This window comes from Berghia stephanieae, chromosome 6 (genome assembly GCF_034508935.2).
Source record: "Berghia stephanieae isolate SIO BIC M18660-M18661 chromosome 6, UCSD_Bste_1.3, whole genome shotgun sequence".
Lineage (NCBI taxonomy): Eukaryota > Metazoa > Mollusca > Gastropoda > Nudibranchia > Aeolidiidae > Berghia > Berghia stephanieae.
In genome coordinates this window covers 33535147-33555148 of record NC_088365.1, presented here as the reverse complement: position 1 = coordinate 33555148, position 20002 = coordinate 33535147, and the positions used below count along the sequence as shown (strand labels likewise).

The following is a 20002-nucleotide window of genomic DNA, read 5'->3' as shown; positions in this document are numbered from 1 at the left end:
ATACGTCGTTCTCTACCAAAGTGATATGAAGTGAATAGAAAAGTGCCAGAAGACAATAGAGAATAAAAATTTTTTGCGGCGGTGGTGGGGTTTGAACCTGCGACCTTATTGGTACGACAACTCCGCCTGGCAGGTGAGAGCGTGGCTCTACCGTGTGAGCTATCCACGAACACAAAAATATTCGTTTCAAACTCAAAGTCATTACTAGATCCCTCTCTCACCCACTTCTTGAGACCGCCGATTCGTTCGTACACCACCATCGCGAATAATTTTGACCAGCAGTTAAGCTTAATAGCCAATATTCTCAACACAAACATATAACATAGAAACGATTGAGACATTGAGTATGCTCCGGTGTATGGGGTGAATTTTTAATTCAGAAAAGTGAGTGGAGCAGGCACTTATGTTGGTAACAACAAGATATGAAGTGAATAGAAAAGTGCCAGAAGACAATAGAGAATAAAAATTTTTATTCTCTATTGTCTTCTGGCACTTTTCTATTCACTTCATATCTTGTTGTTACCAACATAAGTGCCTGCTCCACTCACTTTTCTGAATTAAAAATTCACCCCATACACCGGAGCATACTCAATGTCTCAATCGTTTCTATGTTATATGTTTGTGTTGAGAATATTGGCTATTAAGCTTAACTGCTGGTCAAAATTATTCGCGATGGTGGTGTACGAACGAATCGGCGGTCTCAAGAAGTGGGTGAGAGAGGGATCTAGTAATGACTTTGAGTTTGAAACGAATATTTTTGTGTTCGTGGATAGCTCACACGGTAGAGCCACGCTCTCACCTGCCAGGCGGAGTTGTCGTACCAATAAGGTCGCAGGTTCAAACCCCACCACCGCCGCGAAAAAAAAAAAAAAAAAAAAAAATTTATTCTCTATTGTCTTCTGGCACTTTTCTATTCACTTCATATCTTGTTGTTACCAACATAAGTGCCTGCTCCACTCACTTTTCTGAATTAAAAATTCTCTACCAAAGTATGAGGACACTTCATCAGTGGCCATGGCCATGAACTTAGAAAACTTCCGGCAAATCAAGTGGAAAGTGGAAAGTAGGCTAGGGCCAGAGGAAAAAGTGTTGAACACAGAGACAGAGAATTGAGAGAATAGAGAACATTTTTGGTGCCACCAGGAGAGGGACCTCCAACATTTCTGTACCTAAAAGTCTTTCAACCCATTGTAAGGTGTGCTCCCCGATAGAGTTAGTTAATTACGTTTCATAAATAGGTCTCGGTCTAGTCTAAAAGTCTAGGTCATGGTGGAGTCGGAGTAGCGTAGCCTGTAGCCCAGGCCCAAGTATATTTACAATTTCAATTTCAATTAACAATTTACAATCATTATTATCAGTATTATCAGTCAGTTCAGAAGCAATCCAGGAGTTAAGTTCCCTTTTCGAATTTTTGGGACAAGAAGGGAATAATGGGCGGTACAAATATATTCACTGTCATCCATCCAATCAGAGAATCGTTCAGATTGAGATAGTTGAGGTTGATTAATTTTTATGGTTTTGTGACAATGACAATCAACTAATACGAGCCACAATAGAGAGAGAGAGAGAGAGAGGGGGGGGGGTTGGGAGGGGGGGAAAACTTTTTTTAAAAAAAAGTTCCCCCCCCCCCCCCTTACTAGGTTACTAGGAGGACATAAATGAATACTGGGGATGAGCTTTCCAGAAGGCATCCCTTCTAAAGAATTTAAAAAAATGTGTTATGGTGTTCTAGATAGTAATACTAGTATTGTCCATCTCAATCTCTTCCCCCCCCCCCCCCCCCCTTACTTAATATTTGGTCCTAATAAATAAGGCTTTTTTCCTTGTGACTAGACCTAGACATGATGAACCACTTATCATCATTCACATCATCATGTGTCTGTAGTGTAATCGATCCGCAGCTTACAATTATATTTTATTTTCATCTTTCTTCACACTCATTCGTACACAAAATAATGAAGTGCATTCACGTTTCATTTAGAAATGGGGATTTTTAGTTGGCCGGACTTCCATATAATATATATATATATATATATATATATATATATATATATATATATATATATATATATATATATATATATATAGTTTAACAGCACTTTTATTTATTACTTAATCTTCTGTGATTATGGAATTTAACTTGGTTGCACTGCCCATAAATATTACTTATTAAAGATACGTTTAATTTTTATAAGTGGTGTAATTTTTTAAATTTCAAAAACAATTTTCTGAGTCAGTTGTTATGTACAACACAGACTGACACAAGTATTACTTACTGTATTTCCCATCAGTTTCGATATTGCAAGTGATGGCAAACATGTTTCATCAGGTTATAAGCCGTTATACTATAACTTATATTATCTCTAGTTAGGTTTGAGGGGGAACTTGGGGGTTCCCCCCCCCCCCTTCCCCCCCTGATAATAAAAAAAAAATCCCCTCTTCAGGTGCTTTGAAACAACTGAAGTCCTTCCTTTTACTTATCACTAATGTAGAATTGAATAATTCTTGTGAATGTCTTGTAGAAGTTTATTTCTGTTATGTTGTCCGGAGTTTGTTCCAACGTTTAATGGTACTACCATCAGAGCGAGGGAAAGAAAAAAATTAGGTATGATTCGGGTTCTTGCATTTGGAAGAATTATTTTGTTGTTATGGCCCCTTGTCTTTTTATTTGTTGTTGCTAGATTTATTATGTTCTTTGATAAATCAATAGAAATATTTTATTGGAAAATTTTCTGGAACATTTTTGTTTTATAAGCCGTTTTTATTTTAAGCTTGTCAAGGCCAAGTGTTGAGACAAGATTTGATGCACTGGTAGATCATGAAGTCATTTGTTATGAGCTTTTCTTTTGAACCCTCTCTAAATTAAAAAAAAATTTGCTGGAGGTGGGAGACCTACATGACGGCATTTTCTAAACTAGGTCAATCAAGGGTGCTATAACAGTACACTTGTGTATTTGTTTCCCAACCTTTAAGATTGCGATGAATGAATACACCTATTTTATTTGTCTTTGAAGTTGTGTTTGGTATGCATCTTCCCTATTTCATGTTTCCCATCAGTTCGACATCCAGATACTCTTTGGAGTCTACTCATTGAAGAGTTTAATTGTTTAGTTGGTAAAGATGGGATATGGCTTTTTTTTTTTAGTTGTTGATTGACATGGTGTGGCATTATGAGACATTGAACTCCATCCGGCTGCATTTGCAATCTTTTAGCAACTTCAAATCATTATTAAGACATTCACTTCTCTCTTCTTCTTTATGTTCCAGTTTAGCATTGTGTCGTGTGCAAAGACTACATTTCACTGAAGTTGGTTGGGAAGATCGTTTATGTAAATCAGAAATAATTTGGGTCCAAGAACAAAGCCCTGGTGCATGCTGATATTACTTTACCATTAACAACATCTATCTCATATACCCCACAACAAATTCCTGTGCTCTTCTTTTTTTTTAAGTCTGTAACTTGAAGATTCCACAGACCTCAAAATTTTTCTTTCATTGGAGATGTGAGACTATTCGGCTGTCTCAAACTCAATGCCGATGGTATGAATGAGTACAAGTGGGTATCCACTCTTAAGGGGGGAACCATGAACTTGGATGACTTCTTCTTATTTTGTTTAATATCACCTGGGGTAATTTCACTTCGTCATTTTGGCCTTTACAAAATAGTCTCTTAATTTTTTTTTATTAATCAAACTAAATCTTTCAAATTTGTTAATCCTGTACATCTTTTAGCATAAATTACAATTGTTTTTGAAATAATTTTTTGTTTTTTCAACTTTTGGAGTTATCTGCCCTTGAACATGGCTCTACTGTTTGGCCAAGAAATGAATTTTTTCAATATATTTTTTCAGGACTTTAATGGTTTATTTTAGGTCATTGATGACGTATATCTCAATAAATTACATAATATTGTCCAACATGATATCGCAAAAATTTGGGTCTGGTACTATATTTTGAACAATAACTCAAAGCATAATGAAATGCGGCGCTCACCAAAATCGCAAATTTTCGCCAACTTCGAGGCTAAAAACAGTCAAATTTGTCGGCTGGGATTTTTTTCAAAATTTGATATTTTGTGCGGATTCACTATTTCTATAAGTACAAGGAAACTTTCATTGTATTTTGAAATGCTTCATCGTAAAAATTACCTGCAAAGAAGCTAAGTATCTCAATTCTTAAGTTACAAAGGGGCATAACTCAATTATTTTGACCCCCCCCAGTACCGACTCATATTACACTACACAGCTGACAAACAAAGCTTAAGATATTTGGCTAATGATAAACTGTTAAAAGCTAATAAATTCAATGCTTTCAATTTATTTATTAAAAAAAAAAGTGCGAAACAGTTCAATAAATGTGGACTATACGCTCATTCATATATATCATGGTGGCATGAATATTTAAAAAATATTCATCTCCTTCAGATTTATCATTTTGTGTTGGAATGTTCTTCAGTTAAAAGTAGCTTGTGAAAAAAGTGAGAAAGTTAAAGAAGGAGAAAGGACTTTTTGCAGAACCCGATTCTACAAGAGGTAAAAGAATTGCAGATGCGATTAAAGAAAAGGTAATTGAATTTTATAACAATGATGAATATTCGCAGCTGTATCCTCTAAAGAACGACTGTGTTTCAGTTACAATTGATGGGGAATAAACTAAAGTGCAAAAGCGTTTGTATTGCTTCAAGTCCACTCAATCCGTTTACTATCAATGTGTAAGTACTTACTGTATGTTTATCCATTCAGCAAGGTAATAACTTGCGATATGTCCACAGAATTGCATTTTTATCAGGACAATCATTTACTACATGTCTACTAAATTTATTGGAATCTATGAATTAATTATTTTCAAATCTTTTTTTTTTTGGTCATAAGATGAGCAGCCCAACCAGTGCTGGGAGCTGCGGTAGTTGCGGTGATGTGGGACACTGTAAGCTGATCAGCAGAGAGCACACAGAGGTATTGATAGGTAATATGGAAAAGATGCGGATGGAATCGAGCTACTCTGATGTGACAATTAACATTGAAGGAGTCAAATTTCCCTGTCATAAAGTAAGCAGACCTGCCACTTGTAAAATTTAGTTGGTTTATATATATTATATATATATATATATATATATATATATATATATATATATATATATATATATATATATATATATTATATATATATATATATATATATACTTATGATTATTATATACATATAATGTCATTCTTCTTCTTTTTCTTTTTCTTTTTCTTCTTCTTCTTCTTCTTCTTCTTCTTCTTCTTCTTCTTCTTCTTCTTCTTCTTCTTCTTCTTCTTCTTCTTCTTCTTCTTCTTCTTCTTCTTCTTCTTCTTCTTCTTCTTATCAATCATGATACTGATGATAATAATCAATAATTTCTCTTTTTTCATTAGGTAGTTCTTGTTGCCGGCTCCCCATACTTTAAGTCCATGTTTGCCTCGGGTATGGAGGAGAGCAGGAAGAAGGAAATAGAGATCAAATTGATTGACCCTGCTGTGTTTGGTCAAGTCATCCAATTTATCTACACTGGCAATGTTGAGATATCATCCTCCACTGTACAGGATTTATTTACACAGGCACAACTTTTTCAGGTTGGTGAGAGACAATAGTGGTTGGCTCTAACTCAAAATGAAATTGTTCTCTGCTTTTTTTTTGTTTGTATATAACTAATTGTAATCCATGTAGCAACTACTATATATTACTTATTATAAATTTAGCTTTAAAATGTTAAGGGAAAGCATGATTAGGTACTTTCAAAAATGGATAGTGATATTATAGAAGATACACTATTTTTTTAACTTCCCTTTTCCCTTGCTTTTATAATTTTGACCATCTTATCGAGACTGATGATTACAAGATGGCTCTTTAAACAGGGGATGTGTACATAAAATGGATCAACAGATTTCAGCTAGTGGTGTGACCATATGATACTACTTTCAAAGTTTGACATACATTTGTGAAGTTATTATTTTTTTTTCTTCTTTAACTCAATATGCTTATTTTTTCTTTTCTAACCATCATCAAATGAAGATCTAATAACTAAATTGCGGGTGGTTGGATGGGAGCATCACCCTTGAATCATATACCTATGATGTTCGCATGGATGTACGATCCGATAGTGATGTCGTTTCTTCTTCTCTTTACTAGCCTATCCTGCTTCTTTGGTTTGTGATTGTATTTTTGACAGGGGATATTTTTTTTTTCTGCAAATCTTCTGCCTGTTTGTTCTTGGTTATTTATAATTTAGCTTATGATATCTTTAGGTTATGATTTTGATTTACATTTGTACTATTTGTGTTAGATTGCTTGTTTTTTTGTTTCAGCGGTCTCTCATATAACCTCAATTGTGTTGGAAGAGACCTAAAGCAACAAACAAACAAACAAAAAAATAACTAAATTGACACTTTTAAATATCTATCTTTTTTTTTTCTACTGCAGATAATCTATTTTTTCTTCTCATCCTTTTAAGTTTCTTTTTTTTCTGTTGTGTGTATAATAGATAAACCAGTTAGTTGAGATGTGTGTCACATACCTGGAGAAGCACATGAATGAACTGAATTGCCTAGCTGCAATGATGCTAGCAGATGCCCATGGACACACACAGCTCTATAAGTTTGCCTTAAAATTTGCTTGTGACCATTTTGACACAGTGCGGCATGATGAAGATTTTTTCAAACTTTCTACAAGGTGTGTGGTGGATTTACTGAAAGACAGACGACTCTACTGTCATTCAGAAGAAAAGGTAGATATGCTTTAATGAGATCTCTTGTCAGATCAATAGACTGTAAGCTCACAAATGAAAATAAACTGAACAGCTTTAACATAAAAATAACGAGATATGTGAAAAAGGAACATTTTGTGTTCAAGACCCTTCAAATTAGTATTTATTTGCAGAAAAATTGTTTTCCAACGAAGGCGTTCCTTTTACTCCTTTTTAAAGCAGACATTTTTATTTCATCCAATGTGTTTTACATTCTACAGCTTTGAGCTGCTCATTGATTAATTAAAACACACAGATGTATTACTTTTTGGACTGACTCTCTGTTTATTGTTTTAAACCATTTACCGTCTTCTTTGTTTTAGACTTTTGCAGTCACAGATAAAATCTATTGGATTTTTATTTTTTAATGTACTTTACCCTGCTAGTGCTGTGCAAAATTATGAAAATAGATAAACGGCATTGCTACAGGGCTTGCTCTCACCAAATGAGTTCTTATTAGATTTGACCTGAATGATAAGAGATTGAATTTCAGTTTTTCTGTTCCCTTGGTATGACTTTGATGATTGAATCATTGAGGCCGGCTGATGAAATGAGCTATGATGATCATCAAATAACAAATGGGATGGTATTTTATTCTAACTTGACTTTGGCATTGTTTTCACAACTAGATCAGTAGCTGCTGTGCAAGTAAGGTTCCTCTGATTAAAACAGGGAGGTCTGCTAAAATAAAATAAAGTAGTTTTTCAGAGCCATTAGGCCAATGGAGCCAGAGTTTATCCCGGTTTCTACAACGTTAAATTGACAATAGCAATTACTTGGTACCCTTTGGATATGACCCTTCTATTGCAAAATACCTTCTGCCAGAAAAAGCAGACCCAGCTACCCAGTCAGTGCTCGTTGGACAGGAAAGAAAAACTCTACTTCACCCAGGATTAATTTTGGTGTCTTTGCATGTGAAGTGAGTGCTCTACCAACTGAGCTGTTGGAACCCCCCTCTGCTGTTATTAGCAGGTGAATAATTGAGGATGATGTATTTTGTAGAATTTAATCTTGCTATCAAACCTTTCATTTGAGGTTTTGAAAAATTCCCATTTCAGGTATACGAGTCAGCAGTTAGATGGTTAGACAGTGACCTAGAGAACAGACGGTCCCAGCGATACACAGTGCTGTCATGCATCAAATTTCCTCATATCAGCCAGAGTTACCTGATGGACACTGTCATCAAATCAGGATATTTGTCAGATGATCCGCGGGGAAAAGAAATACTGGAGGAAGCTGTTTTGTACCATACTGTGCCTTCACGACGTCACATGCTGCCTTCATACCAGGTTTGTTTGTTTCTCTCTCTCTCTCTCTCTCTCTCTCTCTCTCTCTCTCTCTCTCTCTCTCTCTCTCTCTCTCTCTCTCTCTCTCTCTTCTCTCTCTCTCTCTCTTCTCTCTCTCTTCTCTCTCTTTCTCTCTCTTCTCTCTCTCTCTCTCTCTCTCTCTCTCTCTCTCTCTCTCTCTCTCTCTCTCTCTCTCTCTCTTTCTCTTTTTTTTTAAATTTTATTTCGACTGGACTAGGAGTACTTATAAATCGAATGCAAAACGATGGTCAGATGCTCCTTAACGCCAGATCATTTTGGCCATAGCATAGCATAATAACAAGATGTACTTTTAAAAACCATTTTTATGCTATCTTCTAGTTACTGTGCACTTTTATCCTTTTTTACTCTTCCTGAAGTGTTAGCAAATTTTCTCCAAGTGGCAGGTAAATCATTCAGGTGTGCTATTGAATAGGAAAGGGGTAAGGAATATGTTTTTTGAAACCTACTAATTTTGCACAATGTTTTTGTTTTCATCTATTGTTTTCGTCTTATTTGAAATCAATGTCCTACATATTTTGAGATAGAGTAGGTTTTGCTGTTGTTAATGAATACATTGAAACACTGGCCAATAAAAGGAGCAAGCTGTATGAAATTATAAAAAATGTTGATCTTACAATAAGCTGTGCTGAACAAAACAGGTGCAGGGAGGGAAATACACTATATTTTTTCAAAAATCAAGAAGTCAGTTTTACATTTTTGAAATGAGTCAACCCAATTTGGTTCTTTGGTTAGACATTTTATTGTCAAGTGGCAATAGCATTTGATTAAATAAAAAAAAAAGTACAGATGTTTCATTTTCCTCTTTCTGCAGGTTACTCCTCGTTTCACATTTCCTTCCTATGAGTGTGCTATTTTGCTGGGAGGTCGATTGGTTGATGGTTTGAGTAATGAAGTAGAATGCTATCGATCAGATCGACAAGAATTCACACAACTTCGAACTTTACCTTTCAAAAAACGGAATGAATTCGCAGCATGCTCAGTGGGGGATGAGATTTATGTTTCTGGTGGATTAAGAAGCTCAGAGTTTTGGAAATATGATACAACCTTTGAATATTGGCTGAGAGGGGCTCATATGCTAGTGGCCCGAAGGCGCCATGCTATGGCTGCTGTAGATCACACCATCTATGTCCTGGGAGGTTTTGATGAGGATATTGTGCTGGACTCAATTGAAAAATGGGAGAGGAAGTCCAACAAGTGGGAACAGGCTGGACATCTAGCAACAGCAGTAGAAAACATGGGATTTGTGGCTTATGGGAAGAACATTTATTTACTCGGGGGAAAAAACAGTGATGAAGTCGTAACAAATATTGTTCAGTGTTTTGATACAACGACAGGTTGTTGTTCCATTCTTCAGAAGCCTCTTCCTGCCAATGACATGTGTCTCAGTGCTTGTGTTTTGGATGGAGCTGTTTATGTTGTTGGACTTGAGGGTTTTTTCCGGTACTATCCCACGCAGGATGAGTGGGAGAACCTTCCAGAAATGAATTTGCCTCGTGATTTTGTAAGCCTTGCAGTGTTAGATCAGAAGTTGTATGCTTTTGGAGGAAGGAGAAGAGGAGCTAAAGATAATTTGTACTCTGATGCCATTGAAGTTTATGATCCGGCACGCGATGTGTGGGAGTCAGTGGGGAATATTCCTGTGCGTATGTATTCTTATGGTTGTGTTCGTGTTTTGCTCAGTCAACAGCTTCAAGGGGGAAGTAATCCATTGTCTAATGAAGGAATGAGCAGCTTCAACAGTTTACCAACCACCTGCCAATGAACTAGTTTGGGAATCTAAAATTCAAATGTTTTATGTGCATATTTAAGAACAAGACAGTTTTAGTCTCAAAAGTTGTTTTTTTTAACATGTCATTGATGGATTATAGCCACTTAAAGTGTTCAGTTGATTAAGGAAATGTTCATGTATATTTGTTACATAAAACAGAATCAGTGGTTATATATTAAATGGTGAGTTTATTCAGGGGATAGAGATGTATGTGTATCAGTTTTGTTTTTTGTTTTTCTTTTAATAGTAAGCAATATAATTAAGATACTTACCAATAGAGTAAAGACACTGCATTTTTTAATTTTTTTTAGCTGAAACACTCTTGGGGTGGGAGGGAAACTGCTACTTTATTTCTCCTCTGTTTTTCTTTTCTACATGACTTACGACAAAATGAATATCCTCTCCTAGTGTTAAAAATGTGTATCTAGAAAATTGTGTTTATGGAACAAAAAACAGAACTTCTTCATGTGCAATTCGATTCACAACATATTTAATGTATGGTGCATTTGAGCCACAAATCTGTCACATTCCCCTTTAATCATTTGTGACCTTCACTTTTGTCAGTGAAGATGTCTTTTTAATAAAATGGTCACCTTTGTAATGATGATTGTGAGCTAAGTAAATGTGATGAAGAGAGGTGTAATGAGTGAATCATTTCTTCTTGTTAGAGGTTAAGGTGTTCTAGATCAAACTGAATACCTACTTTCAAATAATCACAGCATTTCTTTGGGGTATGTCCACTGTTGTCACGTATTTGTTATGAGAGAGGATATAGATGTCAATCTATATTATTTATGTATTAGATATGTATTGTTTGTGATAATGATTTCATTTCAGCAGTGATCCAGGTGTGGCGATGATTTTTGCCTCAGACTAGCTACATAGATATATTTTTTCCACCCTCTTCTTCTCTTTTCCCTTTTATCTAAATCTATAGTCTTACTTTTCTTGGTGCTTAAATGTGTTGCAAGTGCAGTTAACAAACAATATTCTCCATCACTACCGTGAGTTTACAAATATAATCATAGGTGGTTTTAATCCCTCTCTGAAAAAATAGTTTATAAAATTTAATGATTATTGAATTTTAGGACTCTATGTCAAATAAGCTGTTGATAGTTCAGTCGCTAGTGTTGCCACAATCAATTAACACATTATTTATCTGATGCTACATGGATTATATGGCTCTGAAGGGCTTTACTTTTTTATGTTGTGAAAACCATTGCTCCCTTTAAATGTGGTCTTAGATCGAATTAAATGTTTTGCCCAGGCCATTTTTTTGGGTTTTTTTTTGTTTGTTTTTGTTTTGTTATTTTTTCGTTTTTTTTTCTGCTTATCTTTTCACAAAGTCCCATCTATGTTCATTGTAAAGCGCTAATGTTTTCTTCAGGTCTGCGGAAATCTGTGATTTTGGAGTCAGAGGAGGAATTTCTTCATTTTAAACAATTACATTTCCCCCAATATATGCACTGGCAGTGAGAGACTTGATGTGTGGTTGAAATTTAAACAATATTAGCTCTAATAGCATTATATCTGACAGCTGCAGTTTCACACTCTCCAGAAGTTAGCTAGAGTAGCAATGATAGTTTATTATCTTAATCGTTCTTCAAATGGGGGTCAATATGACCTGAGGCCCCTCGCACTGATGAAGTATAAAGTTCTTTGAGAACGACAACAGTATATATAAGGATATAGTCATGTTGCTGCTCATTTTTTTTTCCGAGAGATTAAATTTTTTTTTTTCAAATCACCTTTTTAGTAATATCTCATGTGAGCTTTGTTGTTTTCATTTTGTTTGTGTACATGATTACATGCTATTATTAGTATTATGTATATTTGTTATTTTCTTCAAAACTCTGGGAGGGGTTCCTGACCTCCCATAGTGGGCAGGGAGACGCTTACTGTGCCTCTATCCCCCTATTCAATCCAATCCAAAATAGTTGCAGCTTCATGTGATGAAGATTGATGCAACTATATCTGTTTTCCAACATGCTTTCTCTCTTTGTCTTGGGATAAGATTACTTGGTTTTGTCCTGGCCCTGGCCAATTCCCTGGCTGTGAGGGAAACGGTCAAATAGAGTTTTATGGAGATGATCTTTTTTGTCTTGTAAATCATCTCTCTGTTATGCACTGTATTATGTTTTGTTTATATATTATATATGATTTGTATAAACATTTGAGTGCATTCCTCTTAATGGGGACTTGTGCTTGTGTCTTGATGAGACTATTGTGTGATCTCAAAGTAAGTACTTTGACAGTGCTTCTTGGAATCTACATCAGTTTCTCATTTGAATCAATTCCCCTGTCTTACCTTTTCTTGGGTGTTATTATAGAACTTTTTACTATCTCATTTTCTTCCTTTTTACTTGCACTGATATGACCTTAATGTGTTGCAAGCACCTTAAAACCCATCTAAAACAAACAAAACAAACATTCTTCAATGCCTCCTGGTTGAGCCTTGTTGTTTTGTCCTTGGCCCTCCACGATCCGTTACATTCTTTTGTGACGGAGATTAATAATCAATCTCATTATCTACAATTTTCTGGAGATGACTGTGCAATAATCTTGTGAATTTCAAGAATTTCAGATTCATTGGTTTTTCTTTTGAATGTGCAAGGGAAAAAAAAAACCCCACAGAAATTTTAAATAGCTTGAAAGCTGTTAAAAAGTAAAAAAAAAGACAAGTTTATGGATGGAGCAATTTGTTTGCTGCAGGGCAATTCCAATGAAAGCTCGCCACAAATTACTTTCTTATCCTCTAGGAAATGAGACATAAAATATGGGAAATTATTTTTTTATCGTAATGAATTTCACGTGTCTTTGACGCTGACATACTCTTGTAAACAGTTGCTTTTTTATTTTGACTTTTAAATACAAGAATGTTCAATAGGTCATGCTAACTGATGCACAAAAATTAAAAGGAGGTTGAAGATTTCATAACTTTGTACAGAATTCCATGGTCCAGATTAATATTGATTGCCTTTTCCGAAGAAGGCTAGAAGTTCTTGCTGGATATCAACACTGGTCACATTGAATGTTTTATGAGTCACTGATTCGACATTGTTTCTGAGACAATCCTCCTGAATGTCGTAAAACACTTTGGTTTAGTATTCAATAAGTTACATTACGATAAACTTTTGTCAGATTTAATGCTATTAGAGCTAATATTGTTTAAATTTCCACTTATTTTTTTTACAATTACCTTTTTTTAGAGCACTTGAATCTCCAATGTGATTACTCATTTTGCGTGTAAATTGTGTATTTGATATTCAATTCAATACATATTTATCTTATAATTGGTAAACAAACCAAAAAAAAGGCCTGAACCTTGACAACAAATTGATTGTTTTATTTTTAGTACAATTGCTTTGAAACTTATTTGAGACATAAATCAATTTTTTTTTGCAATCAATTTTATAAATTTATTGGAGTTAAGATTTTAAAAAGCAAAATTTCTTAAAACAGTGAAATCAGCGCAGTTGGTTGACTGCAATGTGAAAAGTCTCCAAGCAGAGGAAATAAGAGAACCAAAATCAATTAAATTTTTTGTTTGTTTATTTTTAATTTTAAAGATTTCCAGTACCAGTCTTCATCTTTTTAGGTTTGAAACTTTGACAAAGTTGAAGGTTGTCTAAATCCAATGATATGATGATGTAAAAGTTTTCATGCCCGCCCAAATGAATGCAATATATTTTGTCATCATAGAGAGTTGTGATTCCGCAAGCCCATTTAATTTCTTTTTTGAGCGATACTAACTTTGAAAATTACTTCACCACACGAGGTCAAAGTTGAGGCCATTTTTTTTTGGTTTTGTTTGGGTTTGTTGCTTGTTCATCTATTATTAATGTTTCCATTGCAATATTATCGTCAACAATGAATCAGAAAACAAACTCATTTCAATGTACTTTGTATGTATATGTTGTTCCATATAGATAACAAATTAATTGGCAAAGCTGATCGAAGAAATGTTAATAATGTATATCAAGTATTGATCTATTTATTTTATGTATCCATGTGATGTGTAAATACTCCTGGGTTGGGTTCCTGACCTACCATAGTGGGCAGGGAGGTACTTACTGTGTCTTCTATCCCCCTAAATCTGTTTTCCAACTTGCTTTTGTCTTACAATGAGATTACTTGGTTTTGTCCTGGCCCTGTCTGAGAGGGAAACTGTCAAATGTATCGTTAGTTTTGGGAGATGATATTTTTTCCCTTGTAAAGCATCTCTCTGTTATGCACTGTATTATGTTTTGTATACATATTATATATGATTTGTAAACTTTCTTTGCTTGGTCTGGATGAGACTTTTAGGTGATCTCAAACTAATTACTTTGATAGTGTGCTTGAATCTACATCTGTTTGCTATTTGAACCAATTCCCCTTTGTCTTCCCTTTTTTTGGGTGCTTTAATTGTAATTCTAGAACTTTTTACTTTCCCATTTTCTTCATTTTTACTGGTGCTGATATGACCTTAATGTGTTGCAAGCGCCGTAAAACCTTAAAAACAAAAATAAAACATGTAAATACTCAAAAATAATAGTTTCCACCATAGGACTTTCATGATGCAATTTAAAGGTAAACGAACTTAATGCTTTCAAAAATACAATTTTATATGAACGGTTGTGATGCACTACAAAGTATTGGGTTTGAATTTGAGGCTTGTGATGCACTACAAAGTATTGGGTTTGAATTTGAGGCTGGGGAGGGGGGTTAAAAAAAAAAAAGAAGTTTGGAGAATGATTTTTAATGACAAAATGCATTTACAAGAAACACTTCTTTGATAGTCTGCTTAATCCCCAATTTTTTTCTAAATATTGTTGTTGAGAGATATTGTCTTGTGTTTTTCTCATGTGTCATACAATTTTTTTCTTTGCACCTGCTATGAGATCTGCCCATGTTCTTGATTTAATCGGCACTCTTACAATAATAATAAAAAATTTTTAATGTATTACTATTTTTTTCATTTTTCCTTTTAATTTTTGTTTTTGCTTTTTATTTGTTTTATTTTCTTTTTTGTTTTTTTTTTTAATGCCTGATATGAAATATAAAGATTGTTTATTTTCTCTTCTCATTTGATATGTTCAAATATTGACTGTGATTATTATAACTAAAAATTATTGGTTTTAAGTTAATTTAAAAGCAGTTTAGTTTGGTAAGTTTGCTTACATATGAAATTGTTTTTTTGACAGTAAACATGCGTAAAAAGGAGGTGGGTGTGTGTGTGTGTGTGGGGGGGGGGGGGGGGGGTCAGCATTGTTCTAGAGGTGACCAATTTTATGGGGGCTTTTGAATTTCATTTTTAGTGAATTAAATACTGATTACATAGATTGGCGTGCGGTGATGATTCTCTGTATCTTTCAGCAAGTCTCAAGAGTCAATTTCCAGATTGTTTGACTGTTTGTGATAGTCTGTAATTCATACTGCTCACCCCAATTAAATACATTCATTTCCATGCTTTTATATTTTAAACAGTCAAATATAATAAAGGTTGACTGGTTAGTTTTGTGTTTGAAATCTAGTAATTGTAAGAATTTCGACAGTTTAGGTTCTGAGTGGGGTTCTTGACCTCCCATAGTGGGCAAGGGGTACATACTGTGTCTTCTATCCCCTTATATCTAGTTTCCAACATGCTTTCTGTCTTTGTCTTGGAATGAAATTACTTGGTTTTGTCCTGGCCCTGACCGGAGTCCTAGCTGGGAGGGAAACAGTCAAATGTGGGAGATGATATTTTTTTCCTTATAAATCATCTCTCTGTTAATGTATTATTATATTTGTTATTTTGAATGTAAAATGTTAGCATTTGAGTGTATTCCTCTTTGTTGGATTTTGTGCTTGTGTCCGGATGAGTCTTATAGGTGATTTCAAACTAAGTACATTGGTGCTATGCTCTTGGAATCTACATCTGATCCCTATTTGTTCTCAGATCCCCTATGTCCTACTTTTTCTTGAGTGCTTTAATTGTAATTCTAGAACTTTATACTATCCCATTTTCTTCCTTTTTCCTGGCGCTGATATAACCTAAATGTGTTTCAAGCGCTGTAAAACCCTTAAAAACAAAAACAAACAAAACAGTGTAGGTTGTTGTTTATTTCTGTATTTATATTGTCAATTAATTCACTCCTCTTCTGTGTTTTCCATGGTACTAGAATTATGAATGAATTATAACCTTAGAGGTTTAAAATAATTTGACAAATTTTTTTGAGAAAAATGTCTCTCCAAAATATGAAAGTTAATAAAAGGTATTTCATCGATGTTAGATAGATAAGATTTTATAACTATAAATTTTCAGAGGAATAAAAAATAATATCAATCATTGCTGTACTATACATGTCATCATTCTTTATAGTACAGGATAAAAGGCTTCATCTGTCTCTTTGAACTTTCATTTTTAATGCTCTTGCCGAGGAAGGAAATAGAGTACCACAGCCATTTTCAACACTGTAATCCCCCGGAAATGACCATCATTATCATACAGTCATATAGGCAAAGGTATTATATTTTTACCTTTTAAATTGGCTTTGAAAATGGAGATGCAGTTGCTTTATCCAAAAAGACATTCCAATTTCAATAAATGCTTTTTACCATCTCTTGGTCAGATGTTAACTGCTCTGTTTTTACCATTGGATGTGCCCAATAAGTTCCCAGGGTCTTCCATCTACAATACCTCAATTCATGATCATATACATACCCACTTGCAAAGTAATGTTAGACGTTTTTTTGTTATGGTGCAAAAGTTCAAAGTACATAAAAACATCCGTTTTTGATTAAAACAAAACAAAATTTGTAGAACTTTTATGATACTGGGAATTTTGAGCTAACAGTCCATGCCTTTAAAGACAACTGGATTGCACAAGTTCTTCCCTAAAGGATTGATGAAAATCAATGGTTATTATAACTTTTAAGGCAAAGAACAATTTTCTGAAAAAGGTCTGACATCATCAAAGCCATTTAAGAATGGCAGAAAAGCTTAATTAAATTGTCAACACCAAATTGCGGATGAAGTAGAAACAAGTTAAGTCAAAAAGACCATTTTGTTTGGGTAATGTGAGTGCAAGTTTTGAAAAATCAGAAAGCTGCAGAGAAAGTTGAAACGTACATAAAAAAGTAGGTTTATTGCAAAAAGGATTTCTCATGAAAATCCAAATTGGTCAAGTTGTCGGGGCTTGTCTCAAAGGGCATGGTTCTCTAGTATTTTAAAATATCGATACGTAATAAATATATGTGCTTTTTATTTATAGATTTATATATTTATTTATTCATTTATTTATGTATGGATTTTTTCATACATTGTATACCCTAGCTAGTCCTTTTAAAATGGCCACATGTTTATCCAACAAACTCCATCTGGATGGGGTCCTGACCTCCCATAGTGGGCAGGGGGTACATACTGTGTCTTCTATCCCCTTATATCTTTTTTACAACATGCTTCTGTCTTTATCTTGGAATGAGATTACTTGGTTTTGTCCTGCCGTGGCCGGAGTCCTAGCTGGGAGGGAAACAGTCAAATGCATAGTTATTGTTTTGGGAGATGATATTTTTTTCCTTGTAAATCATCTCTCTGTTATGTATTATTATATTTGTTATTTTGAATGTATAATGTAAGTATTTGAGTGTATTCCTCTTTGTTGGATTTTGTACTTGTGTCCGGATGAGACTTATAGGTGATCTCAAACCAAGTACATTGGTGCTCTGCTCTTAGAATCTACATCTGATCCCTATTTGTTCCCAGTTCCCCTATGTCTTACTTTCTCTTGGGTGCTTTAATTGTAATTCTAGAACTTTTTACTATCCTATTTTCTTCCTTTTTACTGGCGCTGATATAACCTAAATGTGTTGCAAGAGCCGTAAAACCCTTAAAAACAAAAACAAACTCCATAATATTCAACGAACTATTTTGCTCATTTCATGTATTGTATAACTGCTTGAGTACATTCTTTTCCCCTTGAACTCAGTCTAAATTTGGTTCTATTATTTGAATTTGAACTTTTATCTTTGTCTTACTTTTCTTGATAGCTTTTAAAAATGCAGCAAGCATCACAAATTTCATTGATGATGAAAAGAATATCTGAAAAGATTTGTTGAATAATACTGAATGGATTTGACAGATCATAATCAGTATCATTCTGCATCATTATCATCCTCATCACCATCGTCATCATCATCTATTATTTATCTATTTATTTGAGTAGCTTATTTTGCTCTGTGTTATACTTTATTGGGACATATATTAACAGATTTGCCTTCTCTGTACTATGATTTTATTGATCTTTTTTTACCCTGATTTTAATGACTATGATCTCCCAATGGGCAGGGATTTTGTTGTATTTTTGTTTCAACTTTAATATTTTGTAAGCCTTGAGCGTATTCCTCTTAGTCAGATCCTTTGCTTATGTCTGGTGGGCTGGGTGGGGTTCCTGACCTCCCATAGTGGGCAGGGAGGTAGGTACTTACTGTGTCTTCATATCTGTTTTCCAACATGTTTTCTGTCTTTGTCTCGGAATGAGATTACTTGGTTTTGTCCTGGCTCTGGCTGGGAGGGAAACAGTCAAATGTATAGTTAGAGTTTTGGGAGATGATATTTTTTTTCCCTTGTAAATCATCTCTCTGTTATGCACTGTACTGTTTAGTTAATATTATAATTATATATGATTTTGTAAACATTTGACTGTGTCCCTCTTAGTTGGGACCTGTGCTTGTGTCTGGATGAGACTTTAAGGTGATCTCAAACTAAGTACTTTGATAGTGTGCTCTTGGTATCTACATCTGTTTCCTATCTGAACCAATTCCCCTTTGTCTTACCTTTTCTTGGGTGCTCTAATTGTAATTCTAGAACTTTTTACTATCCGATTTTCTTCCTTTTTACTGGCGCTGATATGACCTTATTAAATGTGTTGCAAGCGCCGTAAAACCCTTAAAAACAAAAAAACAAATACTTAAAAGCAAAAACAAACAAACAAACCTCTCAAATGTTCAGTTTCCCCCTTTTTTTGAGAGATGCAGATTTTTTTTTCCTTCCTTGTAAAAAACCTCTGTTGTGCTTAAAAGTTTTGAATATATTATTGTTCGTAAGCATTTGAGAGTATCCTTCATAGCAGGCTCCTTTGTTTGGGTCTGGATTTGGCTTTGAGGGCATATCAAATCAGTTATATAGATGATTGCCCTGTTAATCTACTATTGCCCCTTTGCCTTATTTTTTCTTGGCTGCTTTTAATTTCAGATCTATATTGTTTTCCCCACCAGTCATCTTCTTCCTTTTTTAATGGCATGCCGTAAAACACCTAAAACAAACAAAATCTCAATATCGCTAGGCTGATGAAAGATGAAAATTCCCTCAGAAGGTCCTAAATTAGTCCACCATTACTGTCTTTTCAATTTAGTTATACATTCTCCTCCCATACACGTTTAGAGTCGTGTTCAAAGCCGGAAGACATATCTTTTCCTTTACATGCTTTGACCCTAAAGAGTCATAAGCCCGTTAAGCTTCTGAAGCTAATTTCGGAAATTATTTTCAGTTAACGAGTCTGCCTCTATGGTTTTGCCAATTTGTAACACAAGCTGTTTGTGTTATTTTTTTTCTTTGTCCATCTATAAGCAATCCCCGAACAATTGTCATTTTATTGGTTTTTAAAAAAAAAATGTTTCTAATGAAGAAAAAAAATGTTTCAATAATGCGTCCTGTACGATATGGTTTTTCGCTGTGATTCAAATGAAATAAAATTTCAAAACAATCAAAGGTACTAATGTGAATGACTTGCAGTTATTTGTGTGTGTATGTGCGCTTGCTATGTATGCATGCATGTATGAATGTTTATATGTAAATATGTGGCTACAGAATGCCATAAAATGCACGAAACACGTGTGAAAGGGGATACAAGTACAAGGCATGATGGTTGCCTTGAACAAATCGTTGTGGTAACGCTCGTGTTGACTCGATGGGGTTTCTGACCTCCCATGGTGGGCAGGGAGGCACTTATTATAATCTTCTATCCTCTAATATCTGTTTTCCAACATGATTTCTGTCTTTTTCTTGGAATGAGGTTGCTTATTTTTGTCCTGGCCTTGACCAGATACCCTGGATGGAGGGAAACAGTCGAATGTATAGTTATAGTTTTGGAAGATGATATTTTTTTCCCTTGTAAATCA

At 34.6% G+C, this 20002-nt stretch overlaps 2 protein-coding genes across 2 annotated transcripts in view; one reads left to right on the top strand and one right to left on the bottom strand.

Moving 5' to 3' along the window:
• Nucleotides 1–1022: 1022 nt before the first annotated feature.
• LOC144974909 (kelch-like protein 24) lies at nucleotides 1023–19596 on the top strand. The gene is made up of 6 exons (XM_078918387.1): nucleotides 1023–1195; nucleotides 4872–5048; nucleotides 5400–5597; nucleotides 6506–6748; nucleotides 7825–8055; nucleotides 8906–19596. Exons 2-6 carry the CDS (start codon nucleotides 4872–4874, stop codon nucleotides 9854–9856), a joined length of 1800 nt encoding a protein of 599 aa, XP_078774513.1. The 5' UTR covers nucleotides 1023–1195; the 3' UTR covers nucleotides 9857–19596.
• LOC144974910 (uncharacterized) overlaps nucleotides 12821–20002 on the bottom strand; it is a 22109-nt gene continuing 14927 nt past the window's right edge. The window contains exon 3 of the mRNA XM_078918389.1: nucleotides 12821–12939. The gene's annotated coding sequence lies outside the window, so the exon portion shown is untranslated. The remainder of the gene's footprint in view (nucleotides 12940–20002) is intronic.

Excerpts from the sequence above, each read along its gene's own strand:
- LOC144974909 (XM_078918387.1), top strand. The coding sequence starts at position 4,872 with ATGAGCAGCCCAACCAGTGCTGGGAGCTGCGGTAGTTGCGGTGATGTG. Across the intron at positions 5,598-6,505 it reads CACAGGCACAACTTTTTCAG|ATAAACCAGTTAGTTGAGAT; the intron begins GTTGGTGAGAGA and ends TGTGTATAATAG. Across the intron at positions 6,749-7,824 it reads ACTGTCATTCAGAAGAAAAG|GTATACGAGTCAGCAGTTAG; the intron begins GTAGATATGCTT and ends TTCCCATTTCAG.